This window comes from Manis pentadactyla, chromosome 10, assembly GCF_030020395.1.
Source record: "Manis pentadactyla isolate mManPen7 chromosome 10, mManPen7.hap1, whole genome shotgun sequence".
Classification (NCBI taxonomy): domain Eukaryota; kingdom Metazoa; phylum Chordata; class Mammalia; order Pholidota; family Manidae; genus Manis; species Manis pentadactyla.
In genome coordinates, this window is record NC_080028.1 from 96,605,806 (window position 1) to 96,626,248 (window position 20,443).

Here is a 20,443-nt window from a genome sequence, read left to right on the forward strand (position 1 = left end):
GTGTGGGTGACTGTACATACGTGACCAGCGGTTAGAGAAAAAGTGCAAGCCAGCACCTCTGTGAGCATGTCTTCGTGGTTTCTCCATATAGGGGCCACACCTGAGTGTATGGAATGTCCCTACTCTATGACTGACAGCCTTTGTGACTCTCCTCGGTCCCAATTTCCTTATCTAAGAAGGTGAATAATGCCTGGGATTAGATTCAAATACTCTAGCACAACATAAAAGATACTGGAGGAGGGAAGGGATAACACATATTGGCTGTGAGTTGAAAACTGGAAACTGCGTGATGAGTACCTGGGAGTTCATTACACTATTCTCCCAACGTTGGGGCAAGTTTGAAAATTATCCTAATAATCCACTTTTTAAAGTAAGGACAGGAGAGAATAACTACTTTCCTCATGAAGGTGCTGTGAAACCTAGCAAAGATAAAACCATAAGAGCGGCAGCGGCGTCCTAACATTTATCGGGCGCTTACCTGTGGCGAGCCCCCAGCGGAGCTCCTGTAAGCTCCTTCCCACTCTTTGGTGCGGGGTTTAAGCGGGCAGCAGCGAGTGCCTGCAAGTACGGGGTTCCCGGGCCTCCCTGCAAACCCCGCCCCTTTCTCTCCGCCCTCGCCGGCCTCCTCCGAGGACGAGCCGGGCTAGGGCCCCACAGGTGTGGGCTTAAGGGAGCCTGTTGGCGGCCCCGGAGCAGCGGCACAACTGCACCAGCGGCGTCGGTGGCAGGCCTGGCCCCGGGCCAGCTGGCCGGGAGTTCCAGGAGGGAGAGAGGGCGGAGGAAAGGGAGGAAGAGGGGAAGGAGGAGGCGGAGGAGAGGAGCAGTCAGCAGGCCGGAGGAGGCAGGACTTCCTGGTGTGGGGGTTGTCAACAGCTCAGAGAGAGAAAGACAGCGAGACTGGACGGAGAGGAGCTGAGGAGCGGAGAGAGAGCCGGCAGCGTCACGCGAGAGGAGACTTGGGAGACCCGCGCGCCCCCACCACAGACGGTGCACCACCTAGAGGATCGGGGGTTTGAACTGCCCCTCCTGCATCAGTCCGGAGACCCCTGGGGCTTCAGAGGCCGCGCCTGGGCTCCACCAAGGAGGCGGGGGGTTCTTCTTTGCTGAAGAGCAAACTTTCCACAGAGATGCCTTACGGGGCGAGGTGCGGCCCCCAAAAAGGACTGGGCAGCCCCTGATCGCTGCCTGCTTCCCCCGCGCTGCTGGGGCCGGAAGGCCCCGGGGAAAGGACAGCCCGACATCTTGGGCGGCGCGGACCCCCGGCCCAGCTCGCTGGCTGAGACCGAGGTAGGGCTCCGGGCTGGGCGGGGCGCTGGGGCAGCGAGGCAAGGCCTGCCCCAGGGATGGGGGAGCTGGGGCAGAGGGCCAGGAGACCCAGCTGGGGCCTCCGTGGGACGGGCCACTCTGAGGAGCGGCCTCATCCTGTTCGCTAGGGCCCTGGAGCCCTGCAAACCCCCTTCCCCTCAACCGCGCCAGCCCGGGGCGCCTCGGTCCTGTGAGTTTGAATCCCAGGCGAGAAGTGCCCAGCTGTGGGTCTGGGCTGTCTCCTCCTGCTGTGTGCCGGTTGGGATCCAATCTTCTCCACTCAGATCTCTCTTCTCTCTGCCGGCCTGTCTTTCTGTGTCTGGGTCCCTGGCGGTTTCCCCTTCCTCCTTCATTCTGCTCCCCGGAGAGGAAGCCCCGGAGGTGGCCTGCCCACTGGTTTCTCACATACACACACACACTCTCTCTCTCTCGTTCTCTTTTTTTCAGTTTGCAAACTCAGCTCTGGAGTTCGGCAGCGACAGCAGCAGGAAAAACCTGCCCCTGCCTCCCCCTACACCCCCAGCCACCGCCTCCCCCACCCTGTTCTCCCTTCACCAACCAAGCTCTCCGTTTCCTCAAGGCCCTCCTGCCATGTCGGACCCAGACATCCCCAGGGGCCCTGATGCCCCTACCATGTGGCCCCCGTGTTCCAGGGGTGCCTGAATCCCTTCAAGGAGTCCCAGCCACCGCCCACTCCGCCTTACGTGACCAAGTCCAGAACCCCGGGGATCATGAGTGGGGGCAAGAAGAAGAGTAGTTTCCAAATCACCAGCGTCACCACAGACTATGAGGGCCCAGGGAGCCCAGGAGGCTCAGCTCCCCCTGCCCTGCCATGCTCTACTGGGCCCCAGCCCCGCTTGCCCAATGGGGAACCCAGCCCCGAGCCAGGGGGCAAGGGCACCCCCCGGAATGGCTCCCCGCCGCCTGGGGCCCCTGCCTCCCGTTTCCGGGTAGTGAAGCTGCCCCACGGCCTGGGAGAGCCTTATCGCAGAGGCCGTTGGACGTGTGTAGATGTTTATGAGCGAGACCTGGAGCCCCCTAGCTTTGGCCGGCTTCTGGAGGGAATTCGAGGGGCCTCCGGGGGCACTGGGGGCAGATCTTTGGATTCCAGATTGGAGCTGGCCAGCTTGGGCCTTGGCACCCCAACTCCACAGCCCGGCCTGTCTCAGGGCCCCACCTCCTGGCTCCGTCCACCTCCCACCTCCCCTGGACCTCAGGCGCGCTCCTTCACTGGGGGACTGGGCCAGCTGGCTGAACCCAGCAAAGCCAAGGTGGAGATACCCCCACTTTCAGCCTCCCTGCTCCAGCAGTGTCCCCCAGAGCCTGGGACCGGGAATAGTGCGGGCCCGTCCAAGGCTGCCACTCCTCTGCCCTCCCTGAGGGTAGAAGTGGAGGCTGGGGGTTCAGCAGCCGGTACCCCTCCACTGTCCCGGACGAAGGATGGATCCCTGCGACTGAGGATGGAATTGGTTGCTCCAGAGGAGATTGGACAGGTAAGAGCTAGGTTCTTGGGCTGGGGAGACACCTGAGAGGTGCTTCTTGCGCATCTCAGCCTTGGCCTAACCTCCTACCTGGGCCTCCCTGCCTCTACCTACATATGGACTTCTCCCTGCTCCATGGGTACCTGTTGACCAGGTCAGATAGCCCCTTTCTCTTCCTCCCTTCTCACTCAGAAATCCATTCCTACTTCTCACAGGGCCTTTGTTTTCTCTCTGGGGCTCCTTCTTTCTAACCTAATGTACCTTCTTTCCTTCTCTTTGGCTTCTCATTTGTTGCCTTTGGCCCAAGTCTCCGTCTCCATATGGCCCCGTCCCATCTATCTCAGATATATATGTAGCCCCCTTACTTTGGCCTTTACCTTCTGTCTTGGTCTCACCCCTTTCTGGCTCTAGGCATCGAGGGTGGAGGCCCCAGGCAGGGCTGGCTGGTTGGCCTTCTGGGAGAGGAGCTGCCAAGGTGGAAAGGGAGGGGTGGAAAGTAGGCATTCCACTGTAAATCTCTCCTTTGCAGCCCCATCCCAAAAGTGGGGGTCTCTCTCTCTTTGCTGTCCACCATTCCAGCCCCAGCTCCAGCTTTGTCCCTAGCCAGACTCTCTGTTGACCTGAGGGTTTGGGTGGTGGAGGTTATTAACAAGGCTGGGGGGCTTGCTGGTGTGCCCTTCCCACCCACAGTTGTCATCTCAGTTCCCTGCATGTGGGCCTGTCCAGGATTGATAACGGGGGTTGGCCACCATGGGTGGAAGAGACATGGGAAGCAACTGAGAAAGAGTTAAATCCTTTGCTCTTTCTGCTTCCTGTCTCCAAAAGAGGAACGAGTCTGGGCTGGGGTCAGGATGCCTGGGTCCCTGGGGTGGGGAATGGATGCATCTGTCCTGAAGGAGAAAATAACACCTTGGACTGCAAGAGAGCAGGAGGGAGTGTGGGGATGAGAACTTCCCCCCTTCCTGGCCTTGGGCACAAACCGCAGTGTAAAAATAACCTGGGACTGGATGTCTGGGCCCTGTCAGGACCGGTCAGGACCGGTCCCCCCACCCCCTCCTGGCCTCCAACTCACATCTCTCCTGCTTGCCCCCCCACCTACTTTTCTTGAGCCCTTTCATTCAGGGGAGAAGGTGCTGTTTGCTGTACTGTCCCTGTCCCCTCACTCTTCCGAAGCAAGCCCCCTCCCACAACCTCTCTCTATCCCTGAGCCTTGCCTGAACTTCCTTTGGGCCTGCAGACCCTGCCCCGTTGGTGCCCTAGTCCCCTTCCTTCACCCACATCCTGATCCCCACCTGCGTGCATGCATTTGTGTTGCTGTTTGCTGCCCCGAAGTCTCTCTCCCTTTTATATCCACCCATGTGTTTTCTCCCTCAGGTGAAAGGCCGGGAGGAGGGCCAAGGGCACCACCTGGGCCCCTTCCTCTGCTCTGTGCCCCTAACCGCCCTGGACTCTCTGTTCTTGACTTTTCTGAGAAGCGGGGGCCTCCTGGGGCCTCACAGAGGCATCTTGTTCCTATGGCCCTGCCCTTTTGCAGCCACCCCCCAGCACCTGTTGGGCTGAGTGGGTCCATGTCTGGGCCCCCCTCCCCACTTCAACCAGTCTGCCCCACCACCAAAGGCTGAGTGCAGGCACTGGACTTCACCTGAGTCCTGAGAAGTTTGCAAGGAGAGGCTAGAATGGGTAATGTAGGGAGGGGGGAGGACCAGTTTCTGAGGATTCATTCATTCTACAAATAGCTATTGAACAAACTATAGGCTCTGCCCTCTGGAGCTTCCCTTCTAGCAGTAGAGAGGCAAAAATACTTTAATTTCAGATAAAATTAGGTGCTATAAAAAAAGTAAGTAACAGTTCAGTGGAATCCACTAGTTGAATGATGGGGAAATGCCTCTCTGACGAAGTGACATTTGAGTTGCTTTAAGAAGTCAGGTGACAGAAGGCAGACACACTCTGACCAGCCTCTGGTTCAGCTGATGGCAGAGTATTGGCAATCAGACCAGAGCCCCTCTCTGATACTCCATGAGACACTTTTTGGAAGCTGCTCATCCCGTCCTCAGGATGGGCACTGTTCTGCTTCCCTCTGGTACCTGCACAAAGCTTTCACCAGCCCTTGGGGAGAGAGCAGCCTCAGGGGCAGGGCTCCCTGAGAGTAGGGGTGGGGCGGGGAGGGAAGATGACTACTAGGCAAGTTGTAAGGTGGCTGGTTCCGTTCTCTCACTCAGTGTGATGGTTCCTAACTCTCTGCCTCCAGGTGCCCCCTCTCGACCCTCGCCCCAGCTCCCCGGCCCTCTACTTCTTCCCCGATGCCAGTCTGGTTCACAAATCTCCAGACCCCTTTGGAGCAGCAGCAGCCCAGAGCCTCAGCCTGGCCCGCTCCATGCTGGCCATCAGTGGCCACCTGGACAGCGATGACGATAGGTAGGTGGTCTCCAGCTCCCCACCCAGCACCTGGGATAGCCACATGAAACTGCCTAGTAGGTGTCCTTACTCCAAGTTGGATTTGGAGAGGATCTCTTAAACAAAGAACCCAGCCTGGGCATAACCACTGGGCCAAGTTGATTTGGGACCCACTCCCTCTCTGTGGGGAGAGCTGAGTGGGACACTGTGGCTTAGGATTGTCAAATCACAGACTTTTCTAGAGTTTGAAGGGAGTCATTGTTGTCAGATTCCAGAGCTTTTGCAGATTTAGCAATCAAGTAGCCAACCCTAATAACTTACTGGCAAATGCACTGGAGAGGAAAATAGGGAGTTGGTCTCTCAGTTCCCATTTCCCTCTCCTTCCGGAGGGGACTGGGGCTCCTGCCTTTGGAGGCAACATCCTTATAGTCCAGGCAGACTACTTTAGGACCTCTTGTACCATGTCCCTAAGGTCCTGTCCTCTGCGCTAGGAACATCATGGGAGCTGAGCCCTTCCCAGCACCCAGCCATCTGAGGGGAGGATGGCAGTGGGGCACTGGAAGGGCGCAGGGGAGTAGGATCTGCTGGGGTTTGCCCTTGCGGGGAGAATATGTCCTGTCGGTGGACAGAACTTCCTGTTGCAAGGGTAGGTTTCAACAGAGGAATGTCAGCAAGCTGAAAAGGGAGGAACAGAATCGCAAACCAGATAGCCAGGCTGCTCCCCTTCTGTCTGAGGACTGATAGGAACCCAGGAGAAGAGCTAGGGAGTCGCCACTTTTATTTTGGAGGGAGGAGTGGGACTTCCTGTTTGAGGCTCTGGGGGAGGGACTTCCTATTTGGAAGGAACTTAGGGGCGGGGCTTAGCCGTGAGTGAGTGGGTGCCGGGGGTACCTGACCCAGAGGGGAGTCATCTCCTTCCACCCTGCCGCTCACGTGGCTCCACCCCCAGAAACCGGGACTGAGTCCCACGGAAGGAAAGGGCCTGAGGCCTTGAAGGAGCTGGGAGGACAGAGACGGTGGTGGCTGGGAGCCCGTGGGAGAGGGCAAGGAGCCTCGTAGGGGCGCGTGGAGAACGAGGGACACAGCAGGCTGGGCAGGGACGCTGCTGGGCTCTCAGACTCCCAGGAATGTGTGAGCTGTCTGTTCGGCCAGGGCCCAGAGAGTCATCTGCTCCTATCGCTGCTATTCTAAGTGCTTCCCACCCTCTTCCCCTCCACTTGGGAGGTTCCCTGTCCTGAGGGCTCCCTGTCCCTCCCCGATCCCTGTTGATTTCAGAGCCCAGCCTCCTGCTTTCTCTGTTTCAGAGGGCTCTGCCTCCAGAAGTCTCCCCAGCTCTATTCTTCTGGCTTATTCCTTCTCTCCCGCTGTCCCACTCCCCTTCCACACACCCCAGTCTGACCGGTCTGGCTCCCAGCCTCCACTTTACCTTGCTCCACTGCAAGCCTCTGGGGCTACATCCCCGCCCAGCCCCTTGTGCCCCACCCTGCTGGGCCAGTGTTTTGGGGCTGGGCCACCCCCTTGGCCCCCTGGAATGGGACATGTAACCCCCACCTCACCTCTCTGGTTTGCCCGGAGCTGGCAGAAGAACCAAGTCTGTGGGGCATGGGACTTCCCTTTCATGAGGGAAAATGGGCTAGGGTATAAAATGTCTCGATCCTACATGGGATTGAGGATGCCTGGCCAATCCCAGAATCTGGGATGGGAGAACAGAGGGTGCCTGGTGAATCCAGACTGCTCATGTGCTCTGGGTAACAAGAACCTTCATGTCCCCAACAGGGCCTGGCAGTTGGAAGGTACTTAAATTAGTGGATGGATGGGAGGGTGGATGGGTGGATGAGTGAACAGGGGTCTAGGCATTATAGGGAATGAATCCCAGGGAAAGAAAGAGTACATTTGTTTATCCAGTATCTTCTTTGGGTCAGGTCTTGCCTCTTACCTCACCAAAGCAACTCTGTGATCCCCACTTTCTAGAAGAGGAACCTAAGACTGAGGAGAGGAAGGTTTTAGAAAACTTGCCCCAGGGCACCCAGCTAATAAGTGCCAGGACTACCTTCTGAGCCTGGGTCTAACCCCAAAGCCACATTGTCTCCATTCTCCTACTGGGATGCTTGTGTCGCAAGAGAAGAGGAGGCAGCAACCATCTCTAGGATGCCCTTTCTCTGCAGGAGAGGGGCAGGGACAGCTCTCTCAAGCTGGGCAAGGAGCCTAGCCCCTCACCTCCCGGTCTTCCCAGCCTCCCAGCTCAGCTCCACCCCAAAGGCACCACAGATCCGGGAGGGAGTGTAGACAGGGCAGCCGGATGCTACTTTGTTGGCCTCTGGCCCAGCCCCTGCGGGCTCTTCAGAACACAGCAAGGGAGCAGGGCTGGTCCTTGTCCTCAAAATCAGAAGAACCTTCCCACCTCTCCCAGATGTCTTGCTGCTTCATCTTATCCTCATTTTGAGGCTATTTCATTGACCCTTCAAAAAGGAAGCCCAGCCTCTAGAGGTGTCCTTGCCCCAGGACCCAAAAGTCCTTTGGGCTGGCATCTCTAGTTGTGCATATCATGCACTGCACAACTCCAGAGAACACCACTTGCATTTAAAGTCACTTGACACTTGAAGTCATGACAATTTTTGGAAGATGGCAGTAAGTGTCTTAAAGAAGGGAGCATTTTGTTCTGATTTACCCAGTCTCCTTTGGGCTTGTGGTCAGGGCTGATCCCACCCAGCCAACCTCAAGCTTCCTGCTCCTGACCCTGCCTAGGAATGCCAGAACGGTGCCCACAGCCCCTCACTTAGGGGGTTCTTGAAGGGAGGGATTGGGTTGCCAGCCAGAGTCCTGGTCCCTTGAAGTGTTAATGTTAGAAGGTGACAGTGGAAAATGCTGTCAGAAACTCGCCAACACTAGACAAACAGGAGATAGTGATTTATCAGCTAAGAAATGTTTATTGATGTATTATTTATTTCTGGCAAGAATGAACAACTTACTTGGCATCTTTACCTGAGTGTCCGCCAAGTAAGGCCAGTGTTCCTATTCCTGTGAATTTGCCCCTCTTTGATCTTTGTGTGTATGTGTGTACTAGGGGTGGGAAGACAGGGATCTGTTGTGGCCCAGTCTCCACCCAGGTGTCTCAGATTGAAATAGCTTGAAAACTGCTTTGATTCTCCACTCTTAAATTTGTCTTCTCCCCCCACACTCCAGAAGTCATATGTATCCTTACCCCACCCTACCCTGTTCTGCTCTCTCAGGCCTGGTCACCCCCTTAGTTACTCCACCTGTCAGCGCCTTCTGCACCCAGAGCTTGGATGGGGAGTGGAAAATTCCCAGCTCTCATGCTCCCTTCCTGGCTGCAGGGCCTCATCCAAAGGTCACCTTGAATTGAACGGCTAATTCCCCCCACGGGGAAGCAAGTTGGGATTGACAGCCAGGAGAAAGAGGGTGCAAGCACATGGGATGCAGCATGTTGGGGCCACTGACTCTGAGGGGCAAAGCTGGGGCCTGGAGGCCAGGGTGGGTGATCCTGAAGCACAAGGGCCCTGGCTGGAGGGCTGGCCTGGGACTGAGGTGGCCAAGGCAGAAGCTGGACGGGGATGGGTCATGAGCTGTGGCATGAGGCGGGAGCGTGAGGCCTGAGCTGTGGGGAAAGGAGTCTGAGTGGCTAGGGCAGGGCACGAAGGCCTGTGCAGGCTCTGGGCCACCAAGAGACCAGAGATGGGCCCTGGGGGAAAGCCGGGTTCTGGGACCCAGAGCCTGGCCCTGGGGACCATTGAGCCAGGCCTGAGTCGACCTCTGGTGGCCACTTAACAAACTGCAGCCAGACCTCTGTCCCTTCCCTGTATCCCTCGGAGGGTTTTTCAAAGCCCCTGCTCCTATTCCCCATGTCCCACCTGCCTCACTTTCCCACCTCTTCTTAAGCCCTTGTTACCTCCAAGACCTCAGACCCCAGACTCAGGTTCCAGTGCCAGAGGCTATACTTATCTCAGGGCTCTGGGCAGTTTCTGTTGCCTTGGTAACCTTTCCCATTCCTTCTTGCCTTCACCATGGGAGATGGGGGACCTTCTGGCTGGGCCCCAGGCGGTGCCGGGATGTGGGCTTTGTGTCTGCGGGGTGCTCACAGTCTAAGGAAGAGGACAAAGCACCGGAAGTATCCTCCATCTCAGCTTGGAGTAGCTGAGGCCTTGAGGTTGGCTGTGTTAGTCCAGAGGGGGTAGGATGGGGTCATCTTCCCAGGGCTAGGCTCTCCCTCACCTTCTACACCCCTTCCCACCCAGGCCTCTGGCCCCACAAGCCCTCCCCTGAGTCAGCCCACCAGCTGACTTCCCTCTGCCGGCCCCCTTCCCTGCACTCTGGGATTGGTGCCAGGGTGAGAAGGGGACACTGGCACTGACCGTTCCTGGGAATTCCCGCCCACCGTGGAGTCTGTGGGAGGGGGTCCCCGTGTCCCTCAGGAGCCAATAGCAGCCAGGCTTTGCCCTGGGGGGCGGTGTATATCTTTCAGACCAGCACCCCCTAGGCACTGTCTCCTCTCTGCCTGCCTGGCACCAGCCAGACCCCGCTCTGCCCCGGGGGGCTCTGAGCCCCCCAGGCAGTCCTTCTGAACAACCATCTTCCTTGGGGGGTCCTGAGGACCCTTTCCTCTTGGGGATGGCCCAGCCAGGAGTCTCTGTCAAGTCCCTGGTGTCATCGTATGAGACCCGAGTGGTAGGGATGGCTCCGGGGCCTCCCCGGAAAAGAGGCTGTGTCTCCTCTCCTTGTTCCCCTCGAGGGGCATCTCCCATCCGAGGGGCATCTGGACCCTCACCCCACAGGGGCCTGGGGGGACCTGGGCAGCGACCCTCACCCTGCCGGGGGATGGACAAAACCCTCCTGTCCTTGATACTCTACTGTCACAGGTACAGGCAGGGCATGGGTGGGAGGCTGCCGTGCACCAGGCTTGGGGAGGAGGCCAGAATCTTCTCTGAGAAGCTCCTGGAAAGTAGCTGGCTGGGATGTCCAGACACCTGGCTTGGCATCTGCTCTTCTTCCTCACCCGTCGTCTCCCTGTGTCTTTCCAGCGGCTCCGGAAGCCTCGTTGGCATTGACAACAAGATTGAAAAAGCCATGGTAAGAGAAGCCATCTTGGTCCCAGGAAGTCCTGGCTCATGTGCTGATGCCGAGGCCCCTGTATCCTTTAGCTGTCCTGCTGCCCCATCCCTGCTGTCCTCATTAGGCAGTACTAACTCCCAGCTACCCTACCCTCCTGGCTAGGTTCCCTTGGGTTTTCCCCCTCCTGTCTCCACCAGAATCCTTGACTTCCTTTGGTCCTGGCATGGTTCCTAGCCCCCATCTAGTCTTTGAGCCTTGACTTTGCCTCTTTCTGGCATCCGTGGCCCCCACCCTTCCCTGCTTTGCCTCTTCCTCATTGGCCCCTCATTGTTTGAGAGCAGGGGAATCTCACACCTGGGCTGTCAAGACATTGGACGGGGGATGAGACTGGGGTGGCCTAGGACCCTGACACTTTGCCTGTCCCCGGGCACCAGGATTTGGTGAAGTCCCACCTCATGTTTGCGGTTCGGGAGGAGGTGGAGGTGCTGAAGGAGCAGATCAGAGACCTGGCTGAACGGAATGCTGCGTTGGAGCAGGAAAATGGACTGCTGCGGGCCCTGGCCAGTCCTGAGCAGCTGGCCCAACTGCCCTCCTCGGGGGTCCCACGGCTTGGGCCCTCTGCACCCAATGGGCCCTCTGTTTGAGCCTCCCTTCCCTCACAATGTGCCTTTGGGGGCTGCCACAGTTGTCAGGCCTTGCCAGCTGCCTGCCCCCTCTTCCTATGCAGCTTTAATGTCCCCTGGTCCCCAGGGATGGGAGTTGAAGGCTCAGAATTGGCCTGTCCCCCTACCCTTCCTCCATCTCCCCATAATGCCCAGGGACTGGGCTGGGGATCCTTAGGCCTTGATGAAGGGGGCTTCAGGATGGGGTGTTAGGTGAGGCCCTCTTCCTCCTTCCCTGGGTGTCAGTGTTCTGGGACCCCCAGCAGTAGATGGCTGGAGAGTTGGAGGCTTCCTGGCAGACACCCCATATCCACCTTCTTCCCTCAGAGTGCCCCCTCTCCTCTGCCCAGGGAAGGGAATATGGACAATATCTGGAAGTTCTTGGATTCAGGTTGTTATTAAAATAATAATTATAATTAAAACCGAAGAAACTTGAATCTTGAGGTTGGCATCTCATTGCTTGTGTCCAGATGGGGCGCCTGCACCATCAGTTTCCATTGTCAGGAGAAAGACTGAGGCCATGGGCTCCGCTGGAGATCTTGTCCAGAGGGGGCAAGGCCAGGTTCCATGTGGCTCAGACAGAGTGGTCAAAAGAGATGCGGGAAAAGGGAGCCAGTGGCCTGGGTCCTGGGAAGGGGCAGGCGAGGCTGGGGAAGGTTGCGGGGGAGCATCAGCCCATGTGCTGGGGGGTTGGGGGACACACGGAAACAATGAGGCCTTTGGTGATTGTGCAAGACCCACTCCCAGCTTCCCAGCGTGTCCCCTCTGCCGGCTGGATCCGGGTGGCTCTTGGGGGCGGGGCAGGGGGCCCTGAATGGGCCCCTTGTCTCAGTGCTGGGTGTGGGCCAGGCTCCCCAGGCACATAGTGCCCTACCAAGGCCTGGCCAGCCTCCATGGCTTACACCCCCAGCTGGCTGAGGACGGGCCCTGTGGGTGAGCAGGCCCCTCCCTGTCAGCCTTGGCTGGCTCCCATCCAGTCCCAGGCGGAAGAGGCGGCTAGAGAGACGGACCCCATCTAGTGGGAAGGGGGAAAAGCAGCAGCCTTGGCTCAGAAGGACCCTCACCCCAAGCTAGAGAGCTAGAGGAAACCCATGGAGAGCCAGATACTGGGACAAACCCAGATTGGACTCCAGCCCTATAGCTCTCTAGATTTATGACTTTGGGCAGTTCTCTGGTTTTTCTGAATCTCAGCTTCCTCACGGGTAAAGTGGCACCAACAGTAATACTTGCCTGAAAGGCTGCAGTGAGGGTTCTGTGACATCATACATGAAAAATGCCCAGCGAGCACCAGGCGCTCCACAAAAGTAGTTTTCCTTCCGCGGATCTGGAGGAAGGAGGGGCCCAGGGTGCATGCAGGGCTCAGGGATTGGCTCCAGGGGTCCTGGAAGGGCCTGGGGTGGGGGCAGTTGGGGTCAGCCAGGTAGCTCTCACAATGGGCTAGAACTCTCCCTCCCTCTGGGTTCTCATCCACTTTGATTCCTCTCCCTGTCTCAGGGAGGGGAGGAAAGCCCTAGGATGAGTTGTTGGGGGAAGCTTTCCTATTTCTTCACTGCTCTGCTTGAAGCTCCTGAGAGCTCCCTTAGGTGGTGGCCACTGGCCTACAGCCTGTCTCCCTCCCCCTAACTCTACCAAATGCTGGTATTGCCCTCTGCTTGGTGCTTGTGTATCGGGAGAAATGGCCAGGGCCATGAGGTTCTTCCGATGGATTTGGCAAAAGATTACTTTCTGGGTGAGTTTCAGAGACTACCCCTTCCTCATGACATGCTGGGGTGCGAGGTTTTGACCTGTGACCTTTAGGTCACACAAATGCTCACCTCTCTTGGCCTCCTTCCCTCACAGCCTCCTATGAGGTAAGGGGTAGGGAGGTGGGGAGGAGGCTGGTACACTCCCTGCCCCTTCCCCTCCATGCCTTCCTTTCTGCCAACTCTCCTCTCTGCTCTGCCCCTTTCTTCTGTCTCTCCTCTCCCTGTCTTGATTCTTAGATTTTCTTCTGGAAACACAAAGTGAAGCCAATCGTCTCAGAATGCCCTGACTCCAAGAAAAGCATGTTGAAGTTGGAGAAGACCCCCAACGTGGTTGAGACTTTAGAGTTGATTGAACCCTCCAAAGAGTCTAAGACTTTCAACACGGATGAGTCCCCGCAGGTGGCTGATCCCTGTGGCACGTTGGCTAAGACAACAGGTGGAGCTGAGGTGGAGCTGGGTCATGGGGGCTGGTCCGTGCTGCAGCTGCCCTGGTTGGCCATCAAGTCTGTCTCCTTGCTTATGATCTCGTCCCTGCAGTCTGGCTGGCAAATGTGCAGTGGGAAGGTCAGTACCACACCCCCTTGTCCCCACCAGTCCTCTCATCTTCCCTGATTCCCCATGGCTCATTGCTCCCTCTGTCCACTTGTTCGACATGTGCCTGTAATAAGTGCCAGGCACCCACAGTGAAGCAAGATTCACCCAGACTGAAGGGGCTTACAGACAAACTCATAGCATTTTTGGTTCAATATCATAGAGCTTGACATGGGCATCTAGGGGCCTGTGGGAGCCCAGGGAAGGGGCATCTAATCTAGACCCAGGGAGTCAAGAAAGGCCTTCCTAGCAGAAGAGAGGGTGAAGCTGAGACCTGAAGGATTTGGCCTGGCTTGGGGTGGAGTGGGGGACTACAGGGAAGTAGAGGGAGTAGGGGGGGCAGTCCATGAACAGAGAATAGCAGATGTGGGGTGCTGGCCCAAGGTGATGGGTTTGGGCAGTCCTGGGGCCGAGGGCCATGCTTGTACAAGGAAAGTAGGGGGCCAGTTGTGGAATTTGGATTTGACCATAAGAGCAATGGGAGTCTTTGCAGACATTGGAATGGAGAAGTGACACAGTCAGATTTTGATTTAGCAAGCTCACCCTCACTCATACATTGCTGGTGGAAATGTAAAATGGTATGGCCCCTTGGCAAAAGTTTGGTAGTTTCTCATACAAACTTGCAATTATCATATGAACCAGTGACTGTCTTCCTGGGCATTTCTCCTAGACAAATGAAATTTATGTCCACACAAAAATCTGTTCATGAATGTTCATAGCAGCTTTATTTATAGTAGCCAAACCAACCTAAATGTCCTTCAGTGGGAGAATGCTTAAACTGCATATATCCATGGATTACTTCTGCCATACAAAGGAACAAACTATTGATATATGCAGCAACTTGGATAAATCTCAAGAGAATTATGCTTGAGTGAAAACACCCCATCCCAGAAGGTTAAATACTGTATGGTTATATCATACACCATTTATATTATAGACCATTCTTGAAATAACAAAATTATAGACAAGGAGACCCAATTACGCGAGTTTGTTGTTATCAGGAATTGCAAGGTAGGGTTGTTGGGGGTGGGATAAGTTGGTTATAAAAGGGCAATATCTCCAGCCAAGAGAGAGAAAGATGTTCTGGACAGTGCTGGGGGTAGAATTGTTGTGCTGGTGGTTGACTGAATGACAGAGCAGAGGGAGAGAGAAGTCACGGTGGGCTGGAGCCATTTGCAGAGATGGAGAAAGGAGGAGGGAGAGCTGACTTGGGAGAAAGTGAAGAATTTAGGGCACTGGGACGAGATGAGTTGAGATGTTGGTGGGACACCTGCATGGAGACATCTTGGAGGCAGGGAGATTACAGGCCTGGAGGTCAGGAGGGAGCTCTAAGGCTGGAGACAGAGGTCAGAGTGTCATTCTGTCCTTGATTTTAACACACGCTCCATGAAACCCTAGTGGGGATTCAAAGGTGGGTCAGACATGGTCCAGGTCTTCCCGAAGCTTTCATTTTGGTGTTGAAAACAGATGAGTCCACAGAACAAATAATGTATGAAATACATATTCATTCAAGGAAGAGGAAGCAGAGACAATGAACACCTAGTGCAGCCTGGGAAGGCTTCCTGGGGGAGGCAGTGCCTGAGCTGAGGCCTGAAGGAAGAGGTGGAGCTAGACCAGCCTTTGCTGTTTATCTGCAGGTGGTCCCACCAGCAGTTTCTTCCCAGATCAATTTATTTACCTGTGTACATCTCTCTTCTTGATAGTCATCTGTGAGTTCTACCTCACTTAGCTCCCAAATGAGGACCCGGTCCCCTTTGGAGTCACCGGAGCCTGAGATGCTGTGGCAAGTGTACTTGGTGCTGTGGGCCATTCGGAAACAACTGCGGCAGCTGGCCCACAGGCAGGAGAGGCGGTGGCGGCGCCACAACCAGGCCCCCACCGGCCCCCACCCTGCCCAGTTCCATGCCTGAAACAGGATATCTGGAGTTCCCTCTAGGGGGGAGCCCCACATCCTCAGAAAGCCCCCACCTCACTCTTAGGTAAGGTTGATAGGAGAGGTTAGGGCAGCAAGCCGAGAGTTGTGGATGAGGAGAAGTTTCATACTGTTACCTCTCCTTGGAGGCCCAAGACCAAGCCAGGGCCCCCATACTCCTCTTCATTCCATGTATTCAATCTGTAAAAAAAATTACCAAATTGTTGGAAAATAAAGATCAGCTATTTCAGAGTAAATGCAGATTGTGTCTGTGGGTGGCCAGAGACAATGAGGGGAACTTGGGTGGGGCAGGGAGGGGCACCCAAGGTGCTGGCCTAAATCTGTGTGGAAATAACCTGTGGGCCTGTTGGAGCCGGGGGAATCAACAGGTTCTGGCCCTGGGCCCACACGCACTTCCAGGGGCTTATCTGCCTTTGGTAACCCTGCCAGCTCATAGGGACCCCAATAGCACCAGTTTCTCAAGGATGTGCTGTGCGCATGTCTGTGGCCTGAGCTCTCTCCTGCAGTCCTACCAGATAGACAGACAGACAGGCTATGGACAACAGCCAAGAAGACATCGCTAGAAACTGCCCACCTCCAGCAGCCAGCCCATTGCCCTGCCTCTCTGGCACCCTTGGCCTTGGGTCAGGGGGCCTGAAGACACTCCAGCCTCCAGGGGCCGCGCATGGGTAGGCCAGGCGCGCTCAGGCCCTGCTGAGAACTGCAGAACCCACACCTATAGGATCTCCTGCCGTGACAGGTCGGGAGGGAGAGGACGTTGATGGGGAGGCAACAGAAGCAGCAAGAGGCAAGTCTGGACCCACAAGGCTGCTCTCCGTGTTAGCCTGTGCTCTTGCAGGCCATGTGGAGGCACAGAGGTTCCCTAAGGAAAAGCAGGGCTATTTTTTTTTTTACAAGCCAGCAGAATTCATATACATTTCAGGGTTCACAGAGCTTGGGGTGGCAGCAGAGGCCCCGGGAGGGTACACACTGCTGCACTGAGGACTTGCTCCCAGAGAGGTTAGTAGGGAGTAGCTGGTGGTGGGTGCAAACAAACTGGGGGTAGTGAGGAGCAACGGGTGGTTTGCTGGGAGCACTCAGTTCGCTAGGGAAGTCAGCAAACAGCCTCTGCAGCTCTGGGGGAGTTGGGCCCCATAGGTAGGAATCTGGTGGCCTCTTCCAAGAAACTGGAGCACGGGGTTGCCCAGTCTCAGCTCTGCCACCCTGAGCCTATCGCTATCAGGGCACCTCCACCTTTACAGCCACAACAATATCACCCCCACCACTTACTAAAGCAGCTACCGTTTTTATTATTATTACTATTATTTATTTACTAATTATTTTTATTATTTGTTATTGTTCTAATTCTCACAACAGCTTTATGATGTATTACCATTTCCATTTTTTAGAGGAGAAAACCAAGGGACAGAAAGGTCATGTTTAATAAGGTCATGCAGCTTTCATTCAGCTGGTTTACGAGTCCAGCTCATGAAGGACATTAACACACATGCGACATGTACACACACATACATGTTCCACAGCAGGTGTTCAATACATGAATGAAGTGACTTCTCTGGGAATCAGTCCTGAGTTGAATCTGAAGTCGAAGCCTGATTTCAGGTGGGGCCTCAAAGCACACTGATACACAGCTCATTTCTGAGTCTTTCAAGGACCAACTCATCCCATCTCCCTGTGTACCAGGAACCATTCCGGGACCGAACAGCATTGGTGCTGGGTCTGTGTCCTGGGAAGCCAGAAGTTAAAGGGTCCCAGAGCTATACAGGAGTGCCTCACTGTAAGATTCAGATCAGCCTGTCCAGGTCCTGAGAGACAGGCTCCTTTTCATGCTGGGGACTTCATGGTTTCAGTGAGAAGAGGACAGGATGGAGTGAAGGCTGGGCGTCCCCAAGGGTCTTGTAAATGGCCTGTATGCAGCTGCACATCCAGGAGCCAAGCTGGGCTTGAGGCTGTGGGCTTGTGGGAAGGAAAACTGCTCTCATTTGTATGGGCTTCTTCAGCATCTTGGGAGTGGGAGGAGAGCAAGAAGGTGAGTTCAGCTAGCAGCTAAAGGAGCTGCTGGCACCTCCCACCCGTCGCTGCCCAGCAGACAGGAGGGAGTCCTGCCCAGGTGAGGCAAAACAGGGCGGGGAGACTTGTGGGAGAGAAAGGGCAGGAGTGGAAAGGGAAAGGCCACAGAACTTGCTTTTCCGATGTCTCAGTGCACCCAGGTGACCTCCTCTGTCCCCATCCTAAGTAATCCAGCCCAGAGCCCTGGTGACCATGAGGAAGAACTTCTCAACAGGGGGAGAAGCATGGAGGATCTCATGGGGTAGAGATTTGGGGGTAAGGTCTTACCCTGCCCTCTTCTGGGAGAGAGCAGTGGGAGACAGTGATGCCTGGGGAAATCTACCTCTTGATGACAATCTTCAGTAAAAATGTCCCACCTTGGATGACCTCCCCTCCCATCCCCATCAGACCACAGGCCCTTCCCTCCCTCAGAGCTGCTCTACCTCATGAGAGGGCTGTGGGTGCACTTAGCTGGGACTAGGGCTCTTCTTTATTTTCAAAACCCACACACCGTGTTAGAAAGGGGGTCCTGGGAATGTGGGAGCAAAATGAGAGGCCGGTCCCAGAGGCCCCTGCTGCCTGCCCTGACACCCCCACCCCATCATCGTGTGATTTCCTGAAATCTCAATTATTTTCTCCTGCTCCACCAACACAGCAAAACATGTCACTCCCCTGCTATAACCTTCCAATGGCTTTCCATCGGCCTTGGAAAAAATCCAAACTGTTCCCTTTGTCTAAAGTGCCCTTCTCTCAGATCTTGGCATAGGGGCTTCTTGCCAGTTTGGATTCTATACAAATGTCACACTTGTTCACAAACTTTTTCCCTGCCCACCCGACCTAGAGATCATGGGAGACCCACTATCTCAGTCATCCTCTATGTCTCTCCATGCTTCATTTTTCATAGTACTGTATGGTATCTGGAATTATATTTATTTGTTTACCAGTGTACTTGGGATGCAACAGTGAAATGCAGTAATTAAGAGCATGGGAAGTGGTTTAAGCTAACACTTCCTGGATGTGTAACCTTGGGTAAATTGGTTAACCTCCCTGAGCCTCAGTTTCCTCATCTGTAAAATGGGGCCAGTAGTAGGTACCTGTATGACAGGGTTGTCATGGGGATCAAGGAAATGATGCTGGGCACAACATAAGGACTCAATAAATGTTATCTGTTCTTATTATGATAATGGTTAAGACTTACTGTTTATGATGACTATTCCCTAAAACAGTGCTGAATGCCACAGGAAGTAAACTTTCACCTAGGGTGTGGGATGCCTGCTCCCATCAGCTGTATTATGGAGGGAATGCCATTGTGGATGTGACAAAGAATGCCATGTACAGCAGGTAGCTAGATGGAAGAGCACATGACAGAGCACTTTACTTACTGCAGGACTCAGGCAAGTCCCTTCCTTCTCTGGGCTTCAGGCTCTTCTGGTAAATTGATGTGTTGAAGCAACCGATTGCTCTGCTCCCTGCCAGCTTTCAGTGGTTCCAGTGTGGGTCGTGTGCTTCCTTTATCCACCACATAGGCTTCAGGGTTCCCAGACACCTGGTACCTTCAACTTCCCTTAGCCCTGCTTCCTAACAGTCCAGAGCTGCCACAGAGAGAGCTGACCCATGTAAACCAAAGGGTTTAAGCCTTTGAACCCAGTGACAAAGTCCCAGTCCTGGACACCAGTTCTTTTTTTCACCCATGCCCCTCTTCTCTTCAGCCTCATTTACTTTTGTATTTGAGACCTGGCAGAGGAGAGCCAGCCCTGAGCCTACAGTGGGCTGGGCACGGGCATGAAGGCCTTGACCTCAGAGTTATTCCCAGACATGCAGACAGGGTGTATGTCCAGCTGAATGCACACAGATGCATGTGCCTGTACGTATTTCTGGGGGTCTAGCTATATTTCAACCTGTTCCCATCTTCCCAGCAGTGGCAAGACTGAGATTAGTTAGAGTACAAGAGTGCCATTTCTGGGTCATATTGTAAGTACCTGTTTAGTTTTGTAAGAAACTGCCACACTCGTTTCCATTTACACTCCCACCAGGAATGTGTAGAGTGATCCACTTATTCTGCATCCTCTTCAGCCTTTGGCGTTATCACTATTTTTTATTTTAGCCCTTCTGATAGGTGTGTAGTGATATCTCATTCTGGTTTTAATTTGCATTTCCCAAATGGCTAATGCTGCTGAACATCTTTTTCATGATTGCTCACATAACTGCCATTGATGTATCCTCTTTAGGGAAATGTCATGTTTTGCCCATTTTCTAATTGGATTGTTTTTAATTTTAATTTTTGAGTTTGGAGAGCTTTTTAGAAAATATTGTCTAGATGTGTATGAGTCCTTTGTTGGGTATGCCATTTGCAAATATACCCTGCTGGTCTATAGCTGTCATTTCATCCTCATAGGAGGGACTTTCACAGAGTACAGGTTTTTAATTCCGAGTCAGTTCAATTTATCCCTTTTTCCTTCTATGTATTGTGCCTTTGGTGTCAAGGCTGAAAACCCTTCACCTAGCCCTAAGTCTCGAAGATTTTCTCCTATGTTTTTCTTTCTGTTCTCTATTTTATACTTTGACATTTTACATATTTAAGTCTGTGTTCCCTTTTAAGTTAATGGAGTTATTTCATATTCTTCTTTTACCATGCAGATATATTTTCCAGAATTTTTATGGGGCTAGTGAATCTTTTTTTAGTGTAACTTGGAGCATATCATCTCTCCATTTAAGATCTTTTCAGAGTCCTGTAGCATTTAGGATGAAATCCAAACTCCTTACCTCAGCTCCTGGCTGTGGTCCCTGCCCACTGGCCTGGCCTCATCTCTCAGGGTTTCCCTTCCACTGCGGCTGGCTAGTTTCAGTTTATCTCCTCTTCCCCTTGGGCCTTTGCAAATGCTGATTCTTCTGTTTTGAAAGTTGCTCCTCCACATTCTTCGCTGGGATTGCTGACAGTCTTCCTTCAGATCTCTCCAACTATCCTGAATCCCGCCCAGCTAGTCCCGCGGGCTTTGTTCTGGCCGGGTCCCAGGGCTTACCTCAGCTCAGTGCCTGGCAGGCATAGACGCTCAATGGATGTTTGGGAGAGGGGAGGATGACTCTGTGGGTGTGGACTAATCGGTCCTGGGCTGTTCACCTAGTGAGACCAGATGTATTTCAGGGTTCAGACTCTCTTTGGGGTCCTGCCTCTGGCTTCCCAACTGTGCTTCCTTCCCCCAAGAAGACCTTAAAGACCCA

General features: G+C 54.5%; 2 protein-coding genes across 3 annotated transcripts; both read left to right on the forward strand.

Annotated features, from left to right (window-relative positions):
* Window positions 1-817: 817 nt before the first annotated feature.
* TSC22D4 (TSC22 domain family member 4) lies at window positions 818-11,346 on the forward strand. 2 transcript variants are annotated; one of them, XM_057487318.1, is made up of 5 exons: window positions 818-1,287; window positions 1,753-2,798; window positions 5,035-5,201; window positions 10,217-10,325; window positions 10,589-10,663. In XM_057487318.1, exons 2-5 carry the CDS (start codon window positions 2,037-2,039, stop codon window positions 10,646-10,648), a joined length of 1,098 nt encoding a protein of 365 aa, XP_057343301.1. In that variant the 5' UTR covers window positions 818-1,287; window positions 1,753-2,036; the 3' UTR covers window positions 10,649-10,663. The 2 variants fall into 2 exon arrangements, with proteins under 2 accessions (XP_057343301.1, XP_036760523.2); XM_036904628.2 differs by lacking the exon at window positions 10,589-10,663 and adding an exon at window positions 10,682-11,346 and having other exon boundaries at window positions 838-1,287; window positions 10,217-10,265.
* A 143-nt stretch (window positions 11,347-11,489) lies between these two features.
* SPACDR (sperm acrosome developmental regulator) lies at window positions 11,490-15,414 on the forward strand. The gene is made up of 3 exons (XM_036904629.2): window positions 11,490-12,638; window positions 12,892-13,218; window positions 14,949-15,414. The coding sequence occupies exons 1-3, from the start codon at window positions 12,585-12,587 to the stop codon at window positions 15,153-15,155; spliced, it is 588 nt and encodes a 195-aa protein (XP_036760524.2). The 5' UTR covers window positions 11,490-12,584; the 3' UTR covers window positions 15,156-15,414.
* Window positions 15,415-20,443: the final 5,029 nt, after the last annotated feature.